General features: G+C 44.2%; 1 protein-coding gene across 14 annotated transcripts in view; it reads right to left on the bottom strand.

Annotated features, from left to right (window-relative positions):
• Positions 1-25,671, bottom strand: part of fcho2 (FCH and mu domain containing endocytic adaptor 2) — a 261,675-nt gene that overhangs the window by 154,295 nt on the left and 81,709 nt on the right. For all 14 annotated transcript variants that reach the window (XM_038805432.1, XM_038805433.1, XM_038805439.1 and 11 more), the window contains exons 3-5: positions 22,409-22,483; positions 22,134-22,275; positions 3,857-4,009 (exon numbers count right to left, since the gene is read on the bottom strand). In XM_038805432.1, coding sequence (XP_038661360.1) covers positions 3,857-4,009; positions 22,134-22,275; positions 22,409-22,483 — 370 coding nt within the window. The remainder of the gene's footprint in view (positions 1-3,856; positions 4,010-22,133; positions 22,276-22,408; positions 22,484-25,671) is intronic.

The following is a 25,671-nucleotide window of genomic DNA, read 5'->3' as shown; positions in this document are numbered from 1 at the left end:
ACCTTGCAGGCACTTTCTCCTGAGGCGGACAGGGTCAGCCGGGAAATTTCCCCGATTCCCACTACACCCCTCAAAGATGAAAATCCAACACATTGGCTCTCCATTAAAAATTTTCAAGTGTCCTCCTAATATTAAGATTCTAGCATTTTCTTATGACAGATGTTAGACTAACTGTCTAAGTTTCCTGTTTTTTTTGAATAGAATAGTTGCATTCACTATTTCCCAATCTGATGGGACCTTAGCCAGAATCTTGGAAAATTAGAACTAATGCATGCACTATTTCAGCAGTCAGTTCTTTCAAGGTCCTCGGATGCATGCCATCGGGTGCTGGGGAATCGGCTGCATTTAGTACGAATAGTTTTCTCAGTATCCTCTCCCTCGTGATTGTAATTGTTTTAAATTCCTCCTTCCCGGTCACCCCTTGTTGGTCAACCCTTGATTTGCAAGTATTTCTGGGGTGTTATTTTTGCCTTCTAGAGTGAAGACAGACACAATGGCCAGGATTCGCCCCTACCCGCCGGGGTAGAGGGTCCCGGCGTAGCGGAGTGGCGCCAACCGCTCCGGCGTTGGGCCTCCCCAAAGGTGCAGAATTCTCAGCACCTTTAGGGGCTATCCCCGCGCCGGAGTGGTTTCCACCACGCCGACTGTTGCCAAAACCGGCGCCAACGGCTTTTGGCACCGCCGCTGGCCGGAAGGCCTTCGCCGGTCCGCGCATGTGCCAGTGCGTCAGCGGCCGCTGATGTCACCACCGGCGCACGCGCGGTAGGGGGGTCTCTTCCGCCTCCTCCATGGTGGAGGCAGTGGCGGCGGCAGAAGAAAAAGAGTGCCCCCACGGCACTAGCCCGCCCGCCGTTCGGTGGGCCCCGATCGCGGGCCAGGCCACCCACCGGGGTCCGATCGCCCCGCGCCCCCCCCCCCCTCCCCGGACCCCGGGGGCCCGCTCGCGCCACCAATCCCGCCGGCACCAGAGGTGCTCCAATTCCCACCGACGGGAGAGGCCTGTCAGCGGCGGGACTTCGGCCCATCCGAATCGCCGCAGGGGGCACGCCGATCGGCGCGGGGGGGCATGCCGATCGGCGGGGTGTGATTCCCGCTCCCGCCGATTCCCGGGTGGCGGAGAATTCCGGCCACGGCGGTGGCGGGATTTACGCTGGCCCCGGGCGATTCCCCGACCTTGCGGGGGGTCAGAGAATTCCGCCCAATATATTTATTCAATGCTTCCGCCATTTCCTTATTTCCCATTATTAGATCCCCAGACTCTCCAGAAGTCCAATACTCACCTTAGTTCTTATTTTCCTTTTTAAATACTTACAGAACCTCTTACTATATTTTTATATTTCTAGCTAGTTTTCTCTCATACTATAATTTAATACAAACGTGTGAATTAGGAACAGTAGGCCACCTGGCCCTTCGAACCTGCTCCATCTTTCAATAAGATCATGGCTAATGTGATTGTAACCTCAATGCCACATTCATGTTTCACCCCATTGTTGCTCAATAATCTATCTAGCGTTGCCTTAAAATGTTCAATAACTCTGCTCCCACTGTCTTTTGAGGAAAATAATTCCAAAGACTCATGACACTCAGAGAAAAAAACTTTTGTCATCGCTGTCTTAAAATGAGCAACCCTTTATTTTTAAACTGTGAACCCTAGTTCTAGATTCTCCCACAAGAGAAAACATCGTCTCCACATACACTATCAAGACCCCTCAGGATCTTAGAAGTCTCAATTAAGACCCCTCTTTCTCTACTAAACTCGAGTGGATACAAGTGTAACCTGTCTGATCTGTTTATAATGCATTCGCAGCTTTCTTTAAATAAAGAGACCAATACTGTACACAGTACTCCAAATATGGTCTCACCAGTGCCCCATACAACAGAAGCATAACTTTCCTTGTTTTGCAATCAATTTCCCTCACAATAAATAATAATAATATATTAACTTTCCTAATTACATGCTGTAACTGCAGACTAGACTTTTGTGATTCATGCATCAGACACCCAGATCCTCTGCATCTCAGAGCATTGCAGTTTCTCATCATTTAGATCTCATGGGCGGGATTCTCCTGGCCGGGTCGGAGAATCGGCAGGACGGGCGTGAACCGCCCGACGCCGGTCCATCAATGGGCCATGCGGCCACGCAAAAAAAAACGAGTCCCGCTGGCGCCATTCACACCTGCTCTTCCCGGCGGGACCTTGGCATGCATACATCCGGGGGCGGCCTGGTGGGGGAGGAGGGGATCCGCTGTGGCCTGCCCACTCAGGCTGGGGGCCTCTTTTGTTCCGCGCCATCCCTGTAGCCCTACGCCATGTTGCATCTGGCGCGGCATGGGTCACTCCAGTGCCATGCTGGCCACCTGTAGGGGTCAGAATCGCTGCTCCTGAGGACATGCTGACGCCGTCGAGAAACGCGATGGCGTTTACGACGGTGTCAACACTTAGCCTCAGGATCGGAGAATTCCGCCCCATGTTTTTAGTCATTGTTTGCTGGGTTTTATGTTCTGTCCAATCTTCTGACCTACCACTTACCTTTGCAGAATTGTTTGCTTTTTCTTTCAAATTTGATACTTGCTCTAACTTCCTTAGTCAGCCACGGATGCTGCATCTCTCTCCCAGAGTCCATCTTTCTCACTAGAATGAGTATTCTGAAGTATCTCCTTAAATGTCTACCACTGCATTTCTAGCGTCTTACCCTTTAACCTAATTTACGTTCTCCCCATGTCGGCGTGTGTTTCCTCCGGGTGCTCCGGTTTCCACCCACAGTCCAAAGATGTGGTTAGGTGGATTGGTCATGATAAATTGCCCTAAGGTTAGATGGGATTGCTGGGTTACGGGGATAGGGTGGAGGTGTGGCCTTAAGTAGGGTGCTTTTTCCAAGAGTCGATGCAGACTCGATGGGCCGAATGGCCTCCTTCTGCACTGTAACTTCTATGATTCCGGGGCAGCACAGTGGCGCAGTGGGTTAGCACTGCGACCTCACGGCGCCGAGGTCCCAGGTTCGATCCCGGCTCTGGGTCACTGTCCGTGTGGAGTTTGCGCATTCTCCCCATTTTTGCGTAGGTTTCGCCCCCACAACCCAAAAATGTGCAAGCTAAGTGGATTGTGCAAGCTAAGTGGATTGGCCACGCTAAATTGCCCCTTAATTGGAAAAAAATGAATTGGGTACTCTAAATTTTAAAAAATCTATGATTCCAAGTTCACTTCAGTCAACTGTCTTCCTACCCTTGTAATTGCTTTTATTTACCTTTAAAACATCAGTCTAAACCACACTTTTCACTCCCAAATTCATTGTGAAGCTCAATCATGTTGTAATCATTGCAACCGAGGGGCTCCTTTACTACGAGGTCATTAATTACTCCTGTCTTATTGTACGTTACCAGGTCTAGACTTGCCTGCTCTCTGGTTGTCTCCAGAATATTAGAAATTGTCCCAAAAATGCTCTCTGAACTCATTTTCCAGGTTACCTTTGCCAATTTGATTCATTCAATCTAAATGTAGAATACAATCATCCATGATTATTGCAGTATCTTTCTTAGAAGCCCCTATTATTTTTTCCCGGAGGTCCCATTTCTGCAAGATTAACGCAGAGCAGCTGAAATGATCTAATAATTTCCAGCTATTTGCAACTCTAGGGCATTTCTTCCACAAATTGCTGAATGAATTTACAAATGAACAGCAGCAGCCCATTAACCACTTGCCGTTACTTTCCTGCTATTCTGGGCACTCATATGTCTCTGAGTTCTGCATTATCACTCAATCCTACCAGTCTTCTCATGGTCCTTTTAATCAGAAATTGCTCCCAACCTAAGAAAATCTGGTACTATTAATTTTATTTTTTTTTGAATATAGAGCTTACCTTTTCTACTTCTTTTTGTGTTGCTCCCTCTTTTTTTAACCTTTCATGTTCTACACATTTGATACTGTAGTTCTCTTTAGATTTCTGCAGTGATTGAGTGATGCTCTGAATGTTCTGTACAGCATCCAGGGTTCCTGCCACTTCTTCTTTTGTCTATAATGGAAAATAGTCAAAAATGAATTATTTCCTAATAGCAGGCACTCATTCCAAAACATATGTTCTATAACCTCTGCAACTGGTGTCAATTAATTAGGATTTATTAAAAGTATAGTATCAAAGAAAGCCATAATGCATTTTGTAATGGACCAGGGTTTAGAGAACCCCAAAGTGCATCACTGAGTTCACCTGACCCACAACTTTTAATATATTGCGGTATGGGGGACACATGATCCACTCTACAGGTGTGGTACAGCAGAAATCGAAAAGTATTTTTTAAAGCAAAACAATCTTTATTCTATGAACTCAAGTTAACCTTTTTAAAACATAGTGAACATCTTAGCAACCATCAATTCAAATACAACCCCCAAAGAATACAACACTAAGTAATCCTTAATAACTTCCTAAACAACATCCAGAAGACAAAAGAAACACCTTTGAACAGAATCACATTAGGTTTACATTCACTACTAAGAACATTTATAATTCTGAATTCACAAAATGATCAAGAGATAGTATTTTCATGGCAGAGAGATCAACAGTACACCTGCTCTGTCTGGCTTCAGCTCCAACACTGAAAACGAAACTAAAACACACCCCACAGCAAACATCCTAAAACGAAAGTAAAAAGCTAACAGACAGCCCAGCTCTACCCACTCTCGGACATCACTGCAGTAATAAACACCCATTTCTTAAAGGTACACTCACTACAGATATTTATATACACACCCATTTATAAACACCCATTTCTTAAAGGTAATCTCACATGACAATTTTTACTCAATCAATGATTCATATATGTTTCAAAGTGCTTTAGGATAATTTACTGATCAATCAAAGGAATGTCAACTAATGACACATGTATCCAATTTAGCTCATGGATTCAGAGAATAATGCTGCATAGAATGAAGCCATTTGGCACATTGTGCTTGTGCCAGCACTTTGATATAGGGCAGGGGTTCCTAAAATGAGGTCCAGGGGTCTGCAAAGGATCTCTAGAGGGGCCATGAAGATGGCAGCAAATGCTGGTTCAAATGCACAACGTTTAAAAATAATTAGCAAAATCAAATAGGCTAATTAAAGAAAGGCCTTGTGGAGTCCAAGATGCTGATAGACTGACTTCTACAGAGCCATCAACCCCCGCCCCACCAGCGTCACTGAGTCATAGACACCTGCAGCATTTTTCTACTCTATTAAGTGCTACATCACCTGACAAGAAAAGCCAGCTGTACAGCCGGGGAGCTCATCAGAGCCAGCACTTAAGATTAATATCAGAAAATTTTGCCCTACATGTTTCAATAAGAATATGTGGTTATTTTCTAACTCTTAAAAGCCTTTCCACCATTAACAAGGCACAAGTTAGGAATATGATGGAATACTCTCCACTTACCTGAATTATTGCAGCTCCAACAAAACTCAAGACACGGCCTGCTTGGCTGGCACCCAACCAGCACTTCAGTTAGTCCCTCCCCCACCACTGCATTGTGGCTGCAGTGTCCACCATTTTTATAAATATGAGGTTTATAAGATTGTTGTATATAGGACTATGTCTTTAATTTCAGGTAAAATTCAAGGGGCCGTGTGACCTATTCTAAGGTCTGCCAGACAATTAGCTTTGATGGTTTGATTGTTAGAGATTAAAGGAAACCCAGATTGTTTACTGGGAAGAAGGTGCAAGATGTTGTGACGTGTATTAGGGACCTTCAATTGGCTATTGGATGGGTACATGGATTAGGGTAGAATAATGGAGTGTAGATTAATTTGTTCTTAAGGGCAGCACAGAAGCATTGTGAATAGCACAATTGCTTCACAGCTCCAGAGTCCCAGGTTCGATTCCTGCTTGGGTCACTGTCTGCTAAAACAGCAGGTGGGCATACGTAGCTGGTGAACTGGAGGTATGATGTCTACACTCCTTGCAAAGAAATGCAGTTCAGGGCAGCACGGTGGCACAGTGGTTAGCATTGTTGCCTTATGGCGCCGAGGTCCCAGGTTCGATCCCGGCTCTGAGTCACTGTCCGTGTGGTGTTTGCACATTCTCCCTGTGTTTGCGTGGATTTCGCCCCCACAACCCAAAGATGTGGAGGGTAGGTGGATTGGCCACGCCAAATTGCCCCTTAATTGGAAAAAATGAATTGGGTACTCTAAATTTAGTTCTAATTTTCGGAACATATCTCTCTGAACTGCACTTCTTTTTTTTTAATATAAATTTAGAGTTTAATTTGTTTAAATTTGTTTAAAAGCACTCGGTGAACCCTGATGGATTACATAGTCATGGAGATAGGTTAAGCTTAAGACGGTTCTCTAGTTTCAATTTATCTGTGTGTTTGCTGGGAGAGGGGTTAGTTTTAGTTTGGACCTCATGAGGTTTGCAGCTCCTGGGAAGCCCAGGGGGCTGTTAGCAAGCTCCAAGCAGCTAAGTGCTCAGAGACGTTCTGGGGAGCTGAAAAGTTGGTGTAAGGTCACTGGATCAGAGAAGTCCTGGAAGCTTTTCATAGCTCGGTGCAACTAACAGATAAGTTCGGAGAAATTCTGGGGCATTGCCGGCTTGTTGAAACTTGTGGCCGCAAATTAGATGAAGTGAGCCAGTAATTAGAAGCAGGAGTGCAGCTTTGTGAATCCCATGGAACGCAGTCTCAGGGGAAGAGATTGAACCATCAGGAGATGAGCAATCACTGAGGCAGCCTAAGTCAGAGAGGCCTTTGGAGGGAATTCAGATGTTAGATCTTTGAAAATAAAGAATTGAAATCACTTTTGAAGGAGACGGTGTTCATGAGATTTTGTGACTCTCAACAGTCACTGATGTCTGGGTAGGTTGCTGACAAATCCATGCATCTGTCTTGCTTACATCCACCATTTAATGCTATGTGTGGTGTGTCTAACTACAGTTTGCCTGTTAATTCATTTTATCTCATGCTAATTCTGAATATTAAGAGTATAAGAGTTAAAATTGTAGATTGTTTTAATTTTCTTGCTTGGCGTAGTGACGTCTATTTCATTTGTTTTAAAACTTCGAATCTTGTGGCTTTATTCCCCTCGTGGCAATTGGGATTGCAAACTTTGTCAACTTTAAACAAAAGGTTATTGGTCCCTAACCGGATCATAACAGTGTTTACAAATGGAGACAATGTTAGCAGCCTGTGTATTAACATTGGATAGAGTGTGAGTGAGTACCAGAAAAATATTGAGGATGTCAAGTTGTAAAGAATTGTGCTTGAAGCTGTCCATTTACTTCCAAGTAAAAGAGAGTTGTGGTTTCAAGAATAGTTAATCATCTGGATACAAGCTTCACGTGTTGCATGTTGCTATAAAGGTGGGCTCTGGGGGGTGGCATGTGGCGCAGTGATTAGCACTGGGACTACAGCGCTGAGGACCTGGGTTCAAATCCCGGCCCTGGGTCACTGTCCGTATGGAGTTTGCACAATCTTCCTGTGTCTGCGTGGGTTTCGCCCCCACAACCCAAAGATGTGCAGGTTAGGTGGATTGACCACGCTAAATTGCCCCTTACTTGGGAAAAAAAATAATGGGGTACACTAAAAAATTTTTAAAGATGGGCTCTGAGAGGGGAAGGGTCCAAGATACCCCTGAGAACTCATGCATAAGATTAGTCTGCCAGGATCTGACAGAGAGCAGATGTAGGCACCAAAATGACATGGTTCACAACAAAGTAACACGGATGGAAGCTCGTCCTCAGACTGAAAAAACAAGTTCATGAGGACTTAAAACAAGGCTGGAAGACTCACCTAGCTTGTGCTAGAGGAAGAATCTCTGGGGCAGAAAATGTCACTGTGAAAGACAATTTTAACAATAAAAGTTCTCAGGCTAAGAAAGGAAAACAACAGAAGTAAACCTTAAGAATGACCTTGGATTGATTAGAAGAGAATTGAATGTCTACTTAAAGGTCAGTGTAACATATATCTGTGAAGTGAGTCTTTGGTTGTTTGAAGAAAATGGGGAATGTTTTGTTTTCTGATTTCAAGTATAAGTTATCTACAAAGCATGTTTAGTCATTAGTGCTTTTAGAACTTTGTACAGTAAAAGTCTTCAAACAAGAAATCTTGGCACATTATCCTTTCAACTGCATGTATGAATTGAAGTTATCGATCTCTACGGAGATTGTAACATCATCTGTAAGATATCCTGTAGCAACCAACCAAGACTTCTTTGATACCTTAACATCTCAGCTCAGAGAAGGGGGCAAAAGAGGGGGAGGTGTGGCGCTGCTAGTCAAGGACAGTATTACGGTGACAGAAAGGATGCTAGATGGGGACTCTTCTTCCGAGGTAGTATGGGCTGAGGTTAGAAACAGGAAAGGAGCGGTCACCCTGTTGGGAGTTTTCTATAGGCCACCTAATAGTTCTAGGGATGTAGAGGAAAGGATGGCGAAGATGATTCTGGAAAAGAGCGAAAGTAACAGGGTAGTTGTTATGGGAGACTTTAACTTTCCAAATATTGACTGGAAAATATATAGTTTGAGTACATTAGATGGGTCGTTCTTTGTACAATGTGTGCAGGAGGGTTTCCTGACACAATATGTTGACAGGCCAACAAGAGGCGAGGCCACATTGGATTTGGTTTTGGGTAATGAACCAAGCCAGGTGTTAGATCTGGAGGTAGGTGAGCACTTTGGAGACAGTGACCACAATTCGGTGACCTTTACGTTAGTGATGGAAAGGGATAAGTATACCCCGCAGGGCAAGTGTTATAGCTGGGGGAAGGGCAATTATGATGCCATTAGACATGACTTAGGATGTGTAGGTTGGAGAAGTAGGCTGCAAGGGTTGGGCACACTGGATATTTGGAGCCTGTTCAAGGAACAGCTATTGCGTGTTCTTGATAAGTACGTACCAGTCAGGCAGGGAGGAAGGGGTAGAGCGAGGGAACCGTGGTTTACCAAAGAAGTGGAATCTCTTGTTAAGAAGAAGAAGGAGGCCTATGTGAAGATGAGGCGTGAAGTTTCAGTTGGGGTGCTTGATAGTTACAAGGAAGCGAGGAAGGATCTAAAGAGAGAGTTAAAACGAGCAAGATGGGGACATCAGAAGTCTTTGGCAGGTAGGATCAAGGAAAACCCAAAAGCTTTCTATAGGCATGTCAGGAATAAAAGAATGACTAGGGTAAGAGTAGGGCCAGTCAAGGACAGTGGTGGGAAGTTGTTTGTGGAGGCTGAGGATGTGAGAATAAGCGAGATACTAAATGAATACTTTTCGTCAGTATTCACTCAGGAAAAAGATAATGTTGTGGAGGAGAATGCTGAGACCCAAGCTATTAGAATAGATGGCATTGAGGTGCGTAGGGAAGAAGTGTTGGCAATTCTGGACAAGGTGAAAATAGATAAGTCCCCGGGGCCTGATGGGATTTATCCTAAGATTCTCTGGGAAGCCAGGGAAGAGATTGCTGAGCCTTTGGCTTTGGTTTTTATGTCATCATTGGCTACAGGAATAGTGCCAGAGGACTGGAGGATAGCAAATGTGGTCCCTTTGTTCAAGAAGGGAAGTAGAGATAACCCCGGTAACTATAGGCCGGTGAGCCTCACGTCTGTTGTGGGTAAAGTCTTGGAGAGGATTATAAGAGATACGATTTATAATCATCTAGATAGGAATAATATGATTAGGGATAGTCAGCATGGTTTTGTGAAGGGTAGGTCATGCCTTACAAACCTTATCGAGTTCTTTGAGAAGGTGACTAAACAGGTAGACGAGGGTAGAGCAGTTGAGGTGGTGTATATGGATTTCAGTAAAGCGTTTGATAAGGTTCCCCACGGTCGGCTATTGCAGCAAAAGAAAAGGAATTCATGGAATGCTTACAAGATGGCTTTTTGGAACAGCTTGTCATGGAGCCCACAAGGGAGCAGGCTATTCTGGACCTAGTGCTATGTAATGAACCAGACTTTATTAAAGATCTTAAAGTAAGGGAACACTTAGGAAGCAGCGATCATAATATGGTTGAGTTCAGTCTGCAGTTTGAAAGAGAGAAGGCAAAATCGGATGTAATGGTGTTACAGTTAAATAAAGGTAATTACGAGGGCATGAGAGAGGAACTGGTGAAAATCAACTGGAAGCAGACCCTAGCAGGGAAGACAGTAGAGCAAAAATGGCAGGAGTTTGTATGCATAATTGAGGACACTGTACAGAGGTTCATCCCCAAGAAAAGAAAGATTATCCAGGGAGGGATTAGACAGCCATGGCTGACAAAGGAGGTCAGGAAATGTATCAAAGAAAAAGAGAGATCCTATAAAGTGGCCAAAAGCACCGGGAAATCAGAAGATTGGGAAGGCTACAAAAACAAACAGAGGTTAACAAAGAGACAAATAAGGAAGGAGAGGATCAAATATGAAGGCAGGCTAGCCAGTAATATAAGAAATGATAGTAAAAGTTTCTTTCAATACATAAGAAACAAACGTCAGGCCAAAGTAGACATTGGGCCAATTCAAACTGATTCTGGAAGGCTAGTGATGGGAGATGAGGAAATGGCTGGAGAACTTAATAAGTACTTTGCGTCTGTCTTCACAGTGGAAGACGTTAGTAATATCCCAAAAATTATAAAGGGTCAGGGGGCTGAGTTGAGTATGGTTGCCATTACAAAAGAGATGGTGCTAAAAAAGCTAAAAGGTCTTAAAATTGACAAATCTCCTGGCCCCGATGGGCTACATCCTAGAGTTCTGAGGGAGGTGGCTGAAGAAATAGCGGAAGCGTTGGTTGAGATCTTTCAAAAATCACTGGAGTCAGGGAAAGTCCCGGACGATTGGAAGATCGCTGTTGTAATCCCCTTGTTCAAGAAAGGATCAAGACAAAAGATGGAAAATTATAGGCCAATTAGCCTAACCTCGGTTGTTGGTAAAATTCTAGAATCGATCGTTAAGGATGAGATTTCTAATTTCTTGGAAGAGCAGGGTCGGATTAGAACAAGTCAACATGGATTTAGTACGGGGAGGTCGTGCCTGACGAACCTGTTAGAATTCTTTGAGGAGGTGACAAGTAGGTTAGACCAGGGAAACCCAGTGGATGTGGTCTATCTGGATTTCCAAAAGGCCTTTGATAAGGTGCCACACAGGAGGCTGCTGAGTAAGGTGAGGGCCCATGGTGTTCGAGGTGAGCTACTGGCATGGGTTGAGGATTGGCTGTCTGACAGAAGGCAGAGAGTTGGGATAAAAGGTTCTTTTTCGGAATGGCAGCCGGTGACCAGCGGTGTCCCACAGGGTTCAGTGTTGGGGCCGCAGCTGTTCACCATATATATTAATGATCTGGATGAAGGGACTGGGGGCATTCTAGCGAAGTTTGCTGATGATACGAAGTTAGGTGGTCAGGCAGGTAGTGCTGAGGAAGTGGGGAGGCTGCAGAAGGATCTAGACAGTTTGGGAGAGTGGTGCAGGAAATGGCTGATGCATTTCAACGTGAGAAAATGTGAGGTCTTGCACTTTGGAAAAAAGAATCCAAGCATAGACTACTTTCTAAACGGTGAGAAAATTCATAATGCCAAAGTACAAAGGGATCTGGGAGTGCTAGTCGAGGATTCCCTAAAGGTAAACATGCAGGTTGAATCCGTGATTAAGAAAGCGAATGCTATGTTGTCATTTATCTCAAGAGGGTTGGAATATAAAAGCAGCGATGTGCTACTGAGCCTTTATAAGGCTCTGGTTAGGCCCCATTTGGAGTACTGTGTCCAGTTTTGGGCCCCACATCTCAGGAAGGACATACTGGCACTGGAGCGTGTCCAGCGGAGATTCACACGGATGATCCCTGGAATGGCGGGTCTAGCATATGAGGAACGGCTGGCGTTCCTGGGATTGTATTCATTGGAGTTCAGAAGGTTAAGGGGAGATCTAATAGAAACTTACAAGATAATACATGGCTTAGAAAGGATGGACGCAAAGAAACTGTTTCCGTTAGGCGAGGAGTCGAGGACCCGTGGGCACAGCCTTAGAATTAGAGGGGGTAAATTCAAAACAGAAATGCGGAGACATTTCTTCAGCCAGAGAGTGGTGGGCCTGTGGAATTCATTGCCGCAGAGTGCAGTGGAGGCCGGGACGCTAAATGGCTTCAAGGCAGAGATAGATAAATTCTTGATGTCGCGAGGAATTAAGGGCTATGGGGAGAATGCTGGGAGGTGGAGTTGAAATGCCCATCAGCCATGATTGAATGGCGGAGTGGACTCGATGGGCCGAATGGCCTTACTTCCACTCCTATGTCTTATGGTCTTAAATACGGAGGCTGGGGATTGAGGGTGATTTAGAGATGTGGATCAGAAATTGGCTAGTTGAAAGAAGACAGAGGGTGGTGGTTGATGGCAAATGTTCAGAATGGAGTTCAGTTACGAGTGGCGTAACACAAGGATCGTTGCTATTTGTCATTTTTATAAATGACCTAGAGGAGGGCACAGAAGGTTGGGTGAGTAAATTTGCAGACGACACTAAAGTCGGTGGAGTTGTAGACAGTGTGGAAGGATGTTGCAGGTTACAGAGGGACATAGATAAGTTGCAGAGCTGGGTTGAGAGGTGGCAAATGGAGTTTAATGTAGAGAAGTGTGAGGTGATTCACTTTGGAAAGAATAACAGGAATGCGGAATATTTGGCTAATGGTAAAATTCTTGGTAGTGTGGATGAACAGAGGGATCTCGGTGATCTTGTACATAGATCCCTGAAAGTTGCCACCCAGGTTGATAGGGTTGTGAAGAAGGCCTATGGTGTGTTGGCCTTTATTGGTAGAGGGATTGAGCTCCGGAGCCATGAGGTCATGTTGCAGCTGTACAAAACTCTGGTACGGCCGCATTTGGAGTATTGCATACAGTCCTGGTCGCCTCATTATAGGAAGGACGTGGAAGCTTTGGAACGGGTGCAGAGGAGATTTACCAGGATGTTGCCTGGTATGGAGGGAAAATCTTATGAGGAAAGGCTGATGGACTTGAGGTTGTTTTCGTTAGAGAGTTGAAGGTTAAGAGGTGACTTAATAGAGGCATACAAAATGATCAGAGGGTTAGGTAGGGTGGACAGTGAGAGCCTTCTCCCGCGGATGGAAGTGGCTAGCATGAGGGGACATAGCCTTAAATTGAGGGGTAATAGATATAGGACAGAGGTCAGAGGTAGGTTTTTTACGCAGAGTGGTGAGGCCGTGGAATGCCCTACCTGCAACAGTAGTGAACTCGCCAACATTGAGGGCATTTAAAAGTTTATTGGATAAGCATATGGATGATAATGGCATAGTGTAGGTTAGATGGCCTTTAGGTTTTGACTTCCCATGTCAGTGCAACATCGTGGGCCGAAGGGCCTGTACTGCGCTGTATCGTTCTATGTTCTATCTACCTAAAAGGGCAATTGCATCAAAACACTAGATCCTTGAGGCTTCCTTCCAGGATACATTCTACCCTGATTTGGAACTATATCACTGTTCCTTCACTGTCACTGGTTCAAAGAACAAAGAACAAAGAAAACTACAGCACAGGAACTGGCCCTTCGGCCCTCCAAGCCCATGCCAACCATGCTGCCCGACTAAACTATAATCTGCTACACTTCCTGGGTCCGTATCCCTCTATTCCCATGTATCTGTCAAGATGCCCCTTAAATGTCACTATCGTCCCTGCTTTCACCACCTCCTCCGGCACCGTGTTCCAGGCACCCACCACCCTCTGTGTAAAAAAAAACGGGTTTATTCAACCGCTCTTCATAGCTAATGCCCTCCATACCAGGCAACATCCTGGTAAATCTCTTCTGCACCCTCTCTAAAGCCTCCACATCTTTCTGGTCATGTGGCGACCAGAACTGAACACTATACTCCAAGTGTGGCCTAACTAAGGTCCTATACAGCTGCAACATGACTTGCCAATTCTTATACTCAATGCCCCGGCCAATGAAGGCAAGCATGCCGTATGCCTTCTTGACTACCTTCTCCACCTGTGTTGCCCCTTTCAGTGACCTGTGGACCTGTACACCTAGATCTCTCTGACTTTCAATACTCTTGCGGGTTCTACCATTCACTGTATATTCCCTACCTGCATTAGACCTTCCAAAATGCATTACCTCACATTTGTCCGGATTAAACTCCATCTGCCATCTCGCCGCCCAAGTCTCCAAACAATCTAAACCCTGCTGTATCGTCTCGACAGTCCTCATCGCTATCCGCAATTCCACCAACCTTTGTGTCGTCTGCAAACTTACTAATCAGACCAGTTACATTTTCCTCCAAATCATTTATATATACTACGAACAGCAAAGGTCCCAGCACTGATCCCTGCGGAACACCACTAGTCACAGCCCTCCAATCAGAAAAGCACCCTTCCATTGCTACTCTCTGCCTTCTATGACCTAGCCAGTTCTGTATCGACCTTGCCAGCTCACCCCTGATCCCGTGTGACTTCACCTTTTGTACCAGTCTACCATGAGGGGCCTTGTCAAAGGCCTTACTGAAGTCCATATAGACAACATCCACTGCCCTACCTGCATCAATCATCTTTGTGACCTCTTTGAAAAACTCTATGAAGTTAGTGAAACACGACCTCCCTTTCACAAAACATTGCTGTCTCTCACTAATGCGTCCATTTGCTTCCAAATGGGAGTAGATCCTGTCTCGAAGAATTCTCTCCAGTAATTTCCCTACCACTAACGTAAGGCTCACCGGCCTGTAGTTTCCTGGATTATCCTTGCTACCCTTCTTAAACAAAGGAACACATTGGCTATTCTCCAGTCCTCCGGGACATCACCTGAAGACAGTGAGGATCCAAAGATTTCTGTCAAGGCCTCAGTAATTTCCTCTCTCGCCTCCTTCAGTATTCTGGGGTAGATCCCATCAGGCCCTGGGGACCTATCTATCCTAATATTTTTCAAGACACCCAACACCCCGTCTTTTTGGATCTCAATGTGACCCAGGCTATCTACACAAATCCTGGAACTCTCTCTGGCAGCACTCTCAACGTGCCCATGCCATGAAAACTGGAGCGACTCAGGACTTGGCTCCCCACCACCTTCTGATGGGTAATTAAGGTTAGGCAATAAATGCTGGTGTTGCTACCAGTCTACCATGAGGGACCTTGTCAAAGGCCTTACAGCATCCTTCATGAAGCATTGTGCCCAGGATTGAACACAAAACTCCAGCTGCGACCTACAGAGTAATTTTGAAAAGGTTTATGATAAATTCCATCCGTTTTGAGTCATAACTTTAGAGAAAGCCATTTGGCCCACCAAATCAATTATGGCTCTCTATCGAGCAATCCAGTCACCATCATTCTAGCTCTTTCCCGAAGCCCTGCAAATTTTCCTCAAGTGCCAATCCAATTTCCTTTTGAAATCATTAAACGTTCTGCTTTCACCACCCTTGTAGGCAGCAAACTTCAGATTATTACCACTTACTATGTGAAAAAGTTATTCATCACATCCTCCTGCATCACTTCATCAAAACCTTAAATCTGTATCCCCCAATCCTTCTACCACCAACTAATGGGAACAGCTTTGTCTAATCGAAACCTGTCAGTTATCAAATATTCTCTCAATCTTCATAAAAAGAAAAATACTGCAGATGCTCAACATCTGCAGATGTCATATTAACTCTATTAATCTCTCCACAGATGCTACCAGACCTGCTGAGTATTTTCAGCACTTTGTTTTTATCCCCTCAATCTTCTTTGCTTCATCGAGAACGTCCCCAGCTTCCCAATCTAACCTTTTAGCCAAGTTCCCCTACACCTGGAACCATCCTGGTAAATCACCTCTGCCTCCTCTCAAGGGACCTCACATCCTTCCCAAAGTGTGGTGACAAGGATGGAAGCAATAATTGTGGCCTAACCAGAACTTAATAAAGGTTCAGCATAACTTCCGCACCTTTGTAATACACACCTTTATGGACAACACCCAAGATTCCATGTGCTTTGCTAATTACTCTGTCAGTATCTCCTGTCATCTTCAAGGAACGATGCGCATGAACCCCAGGTCCCTCTATTCCTGTGCACTCTTTAGAACTGTGCCATTGAGTCTATATTCACTATCCCTACACCTCCTGGAAAAATGCTTCACCCCACTTACTTCTGTATCAAATTCCATCTGCCAATTGTTGGTCCATTCTGCTAGCTGAATGTCCTGTTGAGTTGATTACTATCACCCTCGATGTTTGCCACACATCCAAGCTTGGTGTCCGCAGAAAATGGTGAAATTTATATTCTATGCTTCTATTCATAAAGCCAGGGGAGTCAGATGCTTTTTATCAACTTATGCTTGCAGCCACCAGGATTAATTTGTGGATACCCCCGGTCTCTCTGTTCCTGCATCCTCTTTTAAATTGTACAATTTACTTTATATTGTCTCTATTCTTCTTCCTACCAAAATCCATCACCGTGCACCTCAGTAATTCAATTTCAAATGCTCGAGAGTCTACATATGTGACATCAGCTGCACTACCTTAAATCAACCTTTTCCACTGTTTCTTTGAGGAGCTCAATCACATTTGTTGGCACAATTTGTTATTAACAAATTAGTGTTGGTTGATATTTATTAACTTGTTTTTGTAAATAGCAATTAATTTAGTTCCAGTTTATGGTTTCCAGAAGTTTCCCCACCACTATTCAGATTGCATGTAGCATTAGATTTATTTTGAATTTAGAGTGTAACATTGACAAATCTCTAGTCCTTTGTTCCAAATCCAAGGAGACATGAAAGATTGTGGATGTAGTTTTTAAAAAAATTTACACCCCTGCAGTAATAATCAGGGCATAGTTTTAAGGCCAATTAAATTGGATATCTTAAATTAAAGAATTGGGCACTTTAAAAACCACAGTCTGCAGAAACCTGCAGAATCCGAATATACAGAACTCAAGACAAGCGGCCAGGGTCTGTCTAAAGCAACCCCTGAATAACCCATCAAGTAATTATCATTGCTACTTGAGATTCACTGGCTTATTGTCCACAGTTCTGGCCTATTGTCCACAGTTCCTGATATCCAATCAACTGTTAGTCACTCCTACTTTAGATGCATTGGCCTATTGTTCACAGTTCCTATAATGCATTAAGCAATCATCGCTCCTCCCAAGGCGGGCTCAGGTGCACTGGCAACAGGTCATCAACCAGACCATTGGGCACTGAGAGCCTACCTCCTGAGATTCCATCGGCTGATGGCCAAGGGCAGGTGGAGAAAGGAGGTGGGTGGCGACAGGGGGATAATAAGGCATTTTTACACACACCTGGAGAGAAAGGACTGGAAGCAAAAGACTCGAAGTAAAAGACTCGAAGCTTGGTGTGTGAGGTGACCTTGACCAGACCAGAAGGAAGCAAGCAAGCAAGGAACAGCCAGCGAGAATCACATTTACAAAGAGGAACCAGAGGGACACAAAGATCGGATCTGCAGCTTACCAATCACCTTTACGGGATGTATAGTCAAATCCTAGGTGTTTCTTGTATGTATAGTGGATAATTTATGGGTTAATTATATTTAATAAAGTGTCTTGCATTAGATCGGTGTCCCACTTTGTTCTCCTCATAAATAAAGACATCTGGGTAAACTTTAATTAAAGAGCTGGTTGAAGTATCTGAATTGGAAAGATCCAACACTCCTCACCAATCTAGTGTGAATCCCACCAGACTGGCTGACTTTTCTGCTTTTGATTTTGAGTGCTGCCCACCTTACGTATCCCCACTTTTTCTAAATTAATGTTTTTATTAAGGATTTTTTATGTTCCACAAAAAATGATAATCGTGAAAATACATGAAAACAACAGAAAAGGGAAAAGAAGAAAAAGAAAAAGAAAAGAAAAAGAATTAATATGCACACATCGGTTGTCTTTTGTTATTTGCATCATTTCAGCTTTTTGTTTTGCGTTCTCCAGAAGGTGTTTATTTCTAAAACTTCCTCTCCCCATTTTCTTCGTGACCCCTTTCCCCTTCTAATCATCTGGCGTGCCCTCTTCAGCTCCTATTTGGTTGGCGTGACGCCGTGTATTTTGTTATTTGCTGAGCCTGGTTGGGCTCCATGTTTCTTTGTTCCCTGGGGGAAGGAAGTATGGGGGAGGCGGGGGGAGGGCTGGCGGGACCATCGGGGGTTAGGGGCAGTTGGGGACACATATGTCCAGCATTAAAAAACATTACACCCGAGAAATATGATGTCTCTAGCACTTTCTTCCGCATGCGGGCCAACTTCCACCACCTTCGACAGTGACCCGTTGACATCGCCAACATAGTCCCTTCGCCCCGGGGAGGGGGGGGGGTGGAGATGACGGATGAAGCTACATCCTATGTGAAGCGGGCGAGAATGAGAGCATCCCTGGCCCTCGCCGCTGGTGCCTGTCCTCCATCCTCCTGCTGCTCCTGCGGGTTATGCCCGTGCTCCTCCTCCAGCCTCCCCTCCTGCATGTTCCTCCCCCTTCATCGACAGCACGTTGCCCGCTGCTGTGCCAGGTTGTAGAGCGCACAGCAGACCACCACGAAGCAGGCGAACCTCTGGAGGGTGTATTACACTGCACCATCAGAATGGTCGAGGCATCGGAACCACATTTTCCGCAGTCCGATGTACCGCTCAATGACAGCCCAAGTGGCCTAGATACTTTGTGGTATCTAGTCTCCGCATCGGTAACCGGCGTCCGTACTGGCATCATAAGCCAGGTTCTGAGCTGGTATCCCTTATCCCCCAACAGCCAACCGGACATCCCTGGCTATCCTGGTGGCCGGGGATGTCCTACTACCCCTGAATATAGCTGTCATGCACACTCCATGGGAAGCATGCAAACGGATTGGCGCCTGCCGCGGTACCGGAATTTGGCCTCTCCCACTCAAGCACAATGCAGCCATAAAATCACACACATTGTTTCAGGTCTATGATGTTTAATCAGAACTTGGAAAAGGTAATGGGGTAGTTGGGTAAAAGAAGAGAAGGGAGCAAACAAAATGTGTCTAGAGGAGATGTGAATAGCAGAATGAACAGCTGCTATCTGAAAGCCATAGAGAACAAAATAACGCCAAATTTAGCCAAGAAAGAAAAACAAAATGAGGCAGAGGTTACAGTCTCAAATTGTTCAACTTAGTATCGAGTCCCAAATTTTGTAGAGATGTAAAAATGTTATAAATATCAAAAGATGAAACTGATTTTCAAACTTGCATTAAGATTCATTGAAACACTGCAGCAGGCTGGGGATAGAGAGGCCAATATGGAAACTAAGTAGAAAATTAAAATGTCAGGCAACCGGAAGCTTGGAGTCATGCTTGCAGATGAACAGACTGCAAAACAGTCACTCAATCTGCATTTGGTCTCCATGATGTAGAGCAGACTATTTTTTGAGACGCAAATACAGTAAACCAAATTGAAAGTACACAAATCTGTGTTTCACCAGAGAAAACGTTTCCAGCTTTGGACAGTGAAGCGGAAGGAGGTAAATGGGCCAGTATTGTATATCCTGACTTGGCATGGAAAAGTGCCATTGAAACAGGAGGATGTATCAGGGTCAATTGAGGAGTGGAAAAGAGTGTCAAGGAGGGAGGGGCCCCTTTAAAATGCTAGTGGGGAGAGGAAAATATATTTGATGGTGACATCGCAGAAAAAGAAACAAAAATGTCACCTGTCAATTTAATTCTCTTTCTTGCCTCCACAGTGGCCCCGAACCAATAATCCATTGATGATATCAGACTTTGTGTCCAATATCAAGAATTAACAAATATATTGTTTTATCATTTTGTTTTTAGAAAGTGAGAGTTATGTTTCAGAATGTATTTTGCAACTGCAATAGATGTGAAATAACATACTGGAATCCACCTGAAGGTACACAAGTACAAACCAATAGAAATGAAGAATGGTAACATGTAGAAAATACCATGCATATTTTTTTCCTTTCCTGTATTTATCCAATTCTCTTGTGAAGTTTCTACTCAATCTACCTCCATCAACTTTTACGGCAGTGCACTCCAGATTTTAAAAAACTCATGAGAGTAATGATGCTAGTTGGCCATCCTGGAAGTTGAACTTACTGTTTGGGGTCCTTCAGTTTAGTAACATTGAAGTCAATTTTCTGCAAAATATGTCTGTAAAATCTAGACTTTGATGTACAAGTGGATAGCGCTGTGGCTTCACAGCGCCAGGGTCCCAGGTTCGATTCCCCGCCGGGTCACTGTCTGTGTGGAGTTCTCCCCGTGTCTGCGTGGGTTTCCTCAGGGTGCTCTGGTTTCCTCCCACAGTCCAAAGACATGCAAGTTAGGTGGATTGGCCATGCTAAATTGCCCTTAGTGTCCAAAAAGGTTAGATGGGGTTATTGGGTTACGGGAATAGGGTGGAAGTGAGGGCTTAAGTAGGTCGGTGCAGACTCGTTGGGCGAATGGCCTCCTTCTGCACTGTACGTTCTATGTACAACATTTGGTGCGTTTACTCCCCTTTTAGGGAAATTCTTATATATATCTGCCAGCGAAAATTAATCTCAATCTCAAATGCCAATAAGTTTCAAAACAATTACTGATTTTCTGTCTGAAAATAATATTTGGCCATAGGTGGCCGCAGTTCCAAATAAATTCATTGAATGCAAACCATTTTGGAAGTCACAGTAACCTGATAAAACACTTTTTAGAGGGCTATTTTAATTAGTATTTAAGGTTTATTATTTCACAGCTTTTGCTTTCAATGCATTTCACTCCCTGAGTCAATATAATAACCACTTGATTACCAGCTTCATAGAATTATATAGCACAGAAGGAGAGTATTACTGATTTTTACCCTAGTGTAACAGCTATCCAATTAATTCTTCTCCCATGTTCTTTCCCCAGTGCCATGCAATTTTTTTGCTTTCAAGTATTTATCCAATTCTCTTATAAATGGTCCTACTCAATCTACCTTCATCAATTTTTCAGGGCAGTGCACTCCAGATTCTTTTTTAAACTCACTATAAACGATGCTGAGATTATGCTAGTTAGCTATCCTGGAAGTCCAAATCACTGTTAGGGGCCCTTCAGTTAAGCAGTGGTCTGGACTCTTTTAGCCAGCACACAGAATTTCACTTGAACTCTGCTTGAAAAATATATTTCCTGCAGCAAGCTTCTTCTAAACCTAAAAAAGCTAAAACACTGCTCGAGACCAGAGCCATAGCTATAATAACCAGTTACTGAAAGCAAGGCGCTTTACTCCTAGAATCAACTCCTAGAGGAAACCTAGTTCTTAAAGGAACCATCACCTCAACATGAAATATTGTTTTTTCCTGAAAAGCTATTGGGCCATCACAATCAACAGAACTGGCTCCTGAACCAAATGCTGCAATTCAAGCCACTCTGAAAATCTGTCCCCCTGGTGCTCCGGTTTCCTCCCACAGTCCAAAGATGTGCAGGGTAGGTGGATTGGCTATGCTAAATTGCCCTTAGTGTCAAAAAGGTTGGTTGGAGTTACGGGGAGAGGGTGGAGGTGTGAGCTTAGATGGGGTGCTCTTTCCAAGAGCCGGTACAGACTCGATGGGCCGAATGGCCTCCTTCTGCACTGCAGATTCTATGATTAACACTTACTTGGTTTTCTCTTTTATAACCAGTTTTTAATAGAATTTGTGATCTTTCCATAATTCCATACTCTTCAGTGTTCCCTGCAATCTCATGTGTGGTACCTCGTTATGGGTGTTCATGCATTCTACATCCACTGCAGTCCCTCCATATCGGTCATTTCCTCAAAGAATTTCATAATGTTTATTGAGCACTCGTGTCTTTTGTAATCCATGTTGACTATTTCTATTTTCCATATAATTCCATTCCCAGTAGTTAAACTACCTGGCTTGTAATTAATCAGTTGTGGAATCGAGCTCCTGCCTGCCTAGCTTGTAAATGTTTAATATATCATGGCACTTCTCAAAGAAAATGAAGGAATATTTTGCAGTTATATCCATTAATTTTCTCTTAACACGTGCAATCAAAAAAATCAGATAAACTAGTCCTTCATTTCACTGATATATGTGATATTACTGGTGGAAATTGGCTGCTGCTATGCTTACATAGCAAACACTGCAACTGCAAGTTATTCAATATGTGAAGCACAGACATTTCAATTACATAACAAGGCATTGAATAAATAATATTAGATTAAAGACAGACAAATTATTTATCTAAATCAGATTCTTAGCATAGAAATGTTTGGTTTGTTGCAATTAAATTCATTCTGAATCAAATTCATACTGAGTAAAACAATGCCATATGTTTTCTTACCTTCTTATGTGCCTTGGTCTGTTCATCTCCATACTTTTGTACTTCTTTAATTAATTCTTGCAATTTTCTTACGAGATCTAAATGGCTACTGGCTAGTTTCTCCGTGGACAATTTTAAAACTTCCCACACTGGTGCAAATGTTCTGAAGGAATACATTAACGTAAGCAGATAAAACATTATAGCACTAGCAGACTGATATCAAGTAAGACATATTGAAAGTCCTTTTAAAAAGTTTCTGTAATCAAATTACACTTGGAATATTCAAAGAGACTCACCCCAGCTGACTGTAATTACTTGTTGTTTTGGCTAATTTGGTCATAGACCTTGAATAAATATCTTCTATTGTTACACTGTTTAGGAGGAAAAATAAATATTTTTTAAAATCTATTGAAAACGACATCCTATCCTCAATTTTTCTTGACAATTTTAGAAACAGTGCTTTAGTAACATATTTCTTACTCTGCTTAAAAGACTGTTTTGAGTTTGGATATTTGCACAACATAATGCTGGTAGAAAATCTGTACTGAAGGAGTGCTGCACTGTGTAGTCTTTTGAATCAGGCATTAAACCCAGACCCAATCTGCTCTCTTGGGTGGACATAGAAGGCACTGTTTCACAGAAGAGCAGGATAATTATCTCCAGTGTCCTGGCCAATAAAGATAAAGTCACCATTGTCCCACATGACCATAGACTGCTTTCCCCTTTGAGTGGGAGAGCTGACTGATGGTGATTTAACCTGAGGATCACCACATCTCAGGCAAGGGGCAAGGTTGAGAAGGCGGGTCGGTACAGGAATTGAACCCGCACTGCTGGCCTTACTCTGCGCACAAACCAGCTGCCTAGCCAAACGAGCTAAACCAGCCCCTCTCATTTTGAGGATAAGAGGAAAACCTTTAAGGACTTAGCCGAGAAGAAAAATCTGTGTAATTTACTACCATAGAAAGTAGTTGAGGCCAACCCATTGTGTAATTTCAAGGTGGAATTAGATACAGTTCTTGGGGCTAAAGGGATCAAGGGATATGGGGGGGAAGGAGGGATCAGGGTATTGAACTTAATGATCGTAATGAATGGCAGAGCAGGCTTGAAGGGCTGAATGGTCTCCTCCTGCTTATATTTTCAATGCATCTTTCTATGTAAGAAAGATCCTTGACCGGTTAACTGCTGTTTTCTCCCCATATATGGAGACATAGAACATACAGTGCAGAAGGAGACCATTCAAACATACAGTGCAGAAGGAGGCCATCAAGTCTACACCAACCCACTTAAGCCCACGCCTCCACTCTAGCCCCGTAACCCAGTAACCCCTCCTAACCCTTTTGGTCACTGAGGGCAATTTATCATGGCCAATCCACCTAACCTGCACGTCTTTGGACTGTGGGAGGAAACCGGGGCACCCTGAGGAAACCCACGCAGACACGGGGAGAACGTGCAGACTCCACACAGGCAGTGACCCACGGGGAATCGAACTTGGGACCCTGGCGCTGTGAAGCCACAGTGCTATCCACTTGTGCTACCGTGCTGCCCAAAAAGACCTGCTGAATATTTCCATGAAATATTACAAATGGGTAGTACGGTAATGCAGTGGTTAGCACTGCTGCCTCAGTGCCAAGGACCCGGGTTCAATCCTGGCCCCGCCCGGGTCACTGTCCGTGTGGATTTTGCACATTCTCCCTGTGTCTGCATAGGTCTCACGCCCACAACCCAAAGATGTGCAGGGTAGGTGGATTTGCCAAGCTAAATTGCCCCTTAATTAGAATTTTTTTTTTAAAACACATTAAATATTACAAAAAATGTTTCAGTTTTATTTCAGATTTCCTGCATCCACAGTATTGTTTGCCCTATGATAGTGAGTCAGAATATGAGGAACAATTATGTAAATTAGGCATGTGGGTGGTAACCGAAAAGGAATATTTGTTCCCAATTGTATCAGTGACATTGTAGTGAAATGACATTGACCAAATATAACTGGACAAGAAGATTGAAAAATGGTATAATTTCTGTTTTGAGGAGCCTGAAAGGACCGATGAAGACCATGACAAACTACCTCACTTTTGGAGAACAGTGGAAAGAGGGCATAGCATGTGCTTGCGGGAGAGGAGGAGTGGTGGGGGAGCTCAAAATCAATGTTTGGAACTAGTATTTCAGCAAATGAGTGGCCTGTCAATCTATGGAACAAGCTTCATAGAGAGAATTAGATATTGATTTATTCAACGCAAATCAGATATGACCTTGTTCAGAAAATAACAGTTTGGTGCATCATTTTTGAGTAATTTGAGACATGACAGGGGCTGAGTGTGGAATGCAATGGAGGAGGAGAATCTTCAATTTATGGTTTTCAAAGCTCTCCACCACTGCAGTTTTATCCTTGTCATGTCTGGGACTGTTGTAGACAAATTGATAAGAGATTGATTGCTATGGTTAGTCAACAACACCACAACACCACAAACATCGATTCACTCAACTACGAGAGTAGTAGAAGACAAACTAGATGAACCTTAGTCTTTTCTCATTAAACAATTCCTATACTTCTGTGCTTGAGATCAAATTGAATTGAGATTGTCTTCTTCACCAAAGAAAGTGCTCAAAGAGGGCGATGAAATTCCTGACGGAGGTTTGAACTGGGGTCAAAAATGGTGACTGATTTTCCCAGAGTTTACTTTTTTTTACTAATCATTCACAGGGTGTGGGTGTTACTAGCAAAGTTAACATTTATTATCCATCTCCAATTACCGCTGGGAAGGTGATAGCGAACTGCCTATGAACTGCTGTGGTCCAAGCGGTTAGGATACTCCAACAGTATTGTTTTGGGAATTCCAAGATTTTGACCCAATAACGATGAAGGAATGGTGATATATAGGAAATCCTCATTTGACCCTGATTTGGTCAATGTCATTTCACTACAATGTCACTGATACAATTGGGAACAAATATTCCTTTTCGGTTACCACCCACCCAACCTCCTGGAGGCCCCTACTTACCTACCCTGCACTCCTCCACCCTTCAAACCCCCCCCTCCACCCTCATTTCATGGGCATGACCCCCCCCCATGTCCCCCGACCCTTGGCAGTGCCACCCTGGAACCAGACGATGCTCCTGCTCGCTTGGCAGTGCCATCCGGGCACCTTAGCAGTGCCACGGTGGCAGTGTCCAGATGCCATCTGTCCAGATACCATCTGGGCAGTGCTAAGGTGTCAGTATTCCAGGGGGAGGGCCAAGTGGCCATCCTGCACTTACCCTGATCACCCAGGTGTCTCTGATGGCCCAGGACACCTCCAGGGTGCCGTTCCGGCTGGCCCATGTTTGTATGGATCAGCACTAATTGGCGCCCGGCTGCAGCTTAGCTGGAGAGGCCAAGGAATCGCGGGAGGCTGCTGGATCTTGCACAGATAGGTCTTAAGCATCATTCAGCCTCACCCATTTGGGGACAAAGTTCCGACTCCAACGTCTCGCGGGACTTCAGAAAATCCCGTGAGACGCGGAGCCTGTCAGGAGGCTAGCTGGAGACCTCGCCCAGCATTCTCCGGCCGTGTTGCGCTCA

This window comes from Scyliorhinus canicula, chromosome 8, assembly GCF_902713615.1.
Source record: "Scyliorhinus canicula chromosome 8, sScyCan1.1, whole genome shotgun sequence".
Taxonomy (NCBI): Eukaryota; Metazoa; Chordata; class Chondrichthyes; order Carcharhiniformes; family Scyliorhinidae; genus Scyliorhinus; species Scyliorhinus canicula.
Note: the sequence above shows the minus strand (reverse complement) of the source record. Positions and strands in the feature narration are given on the sequence as shown.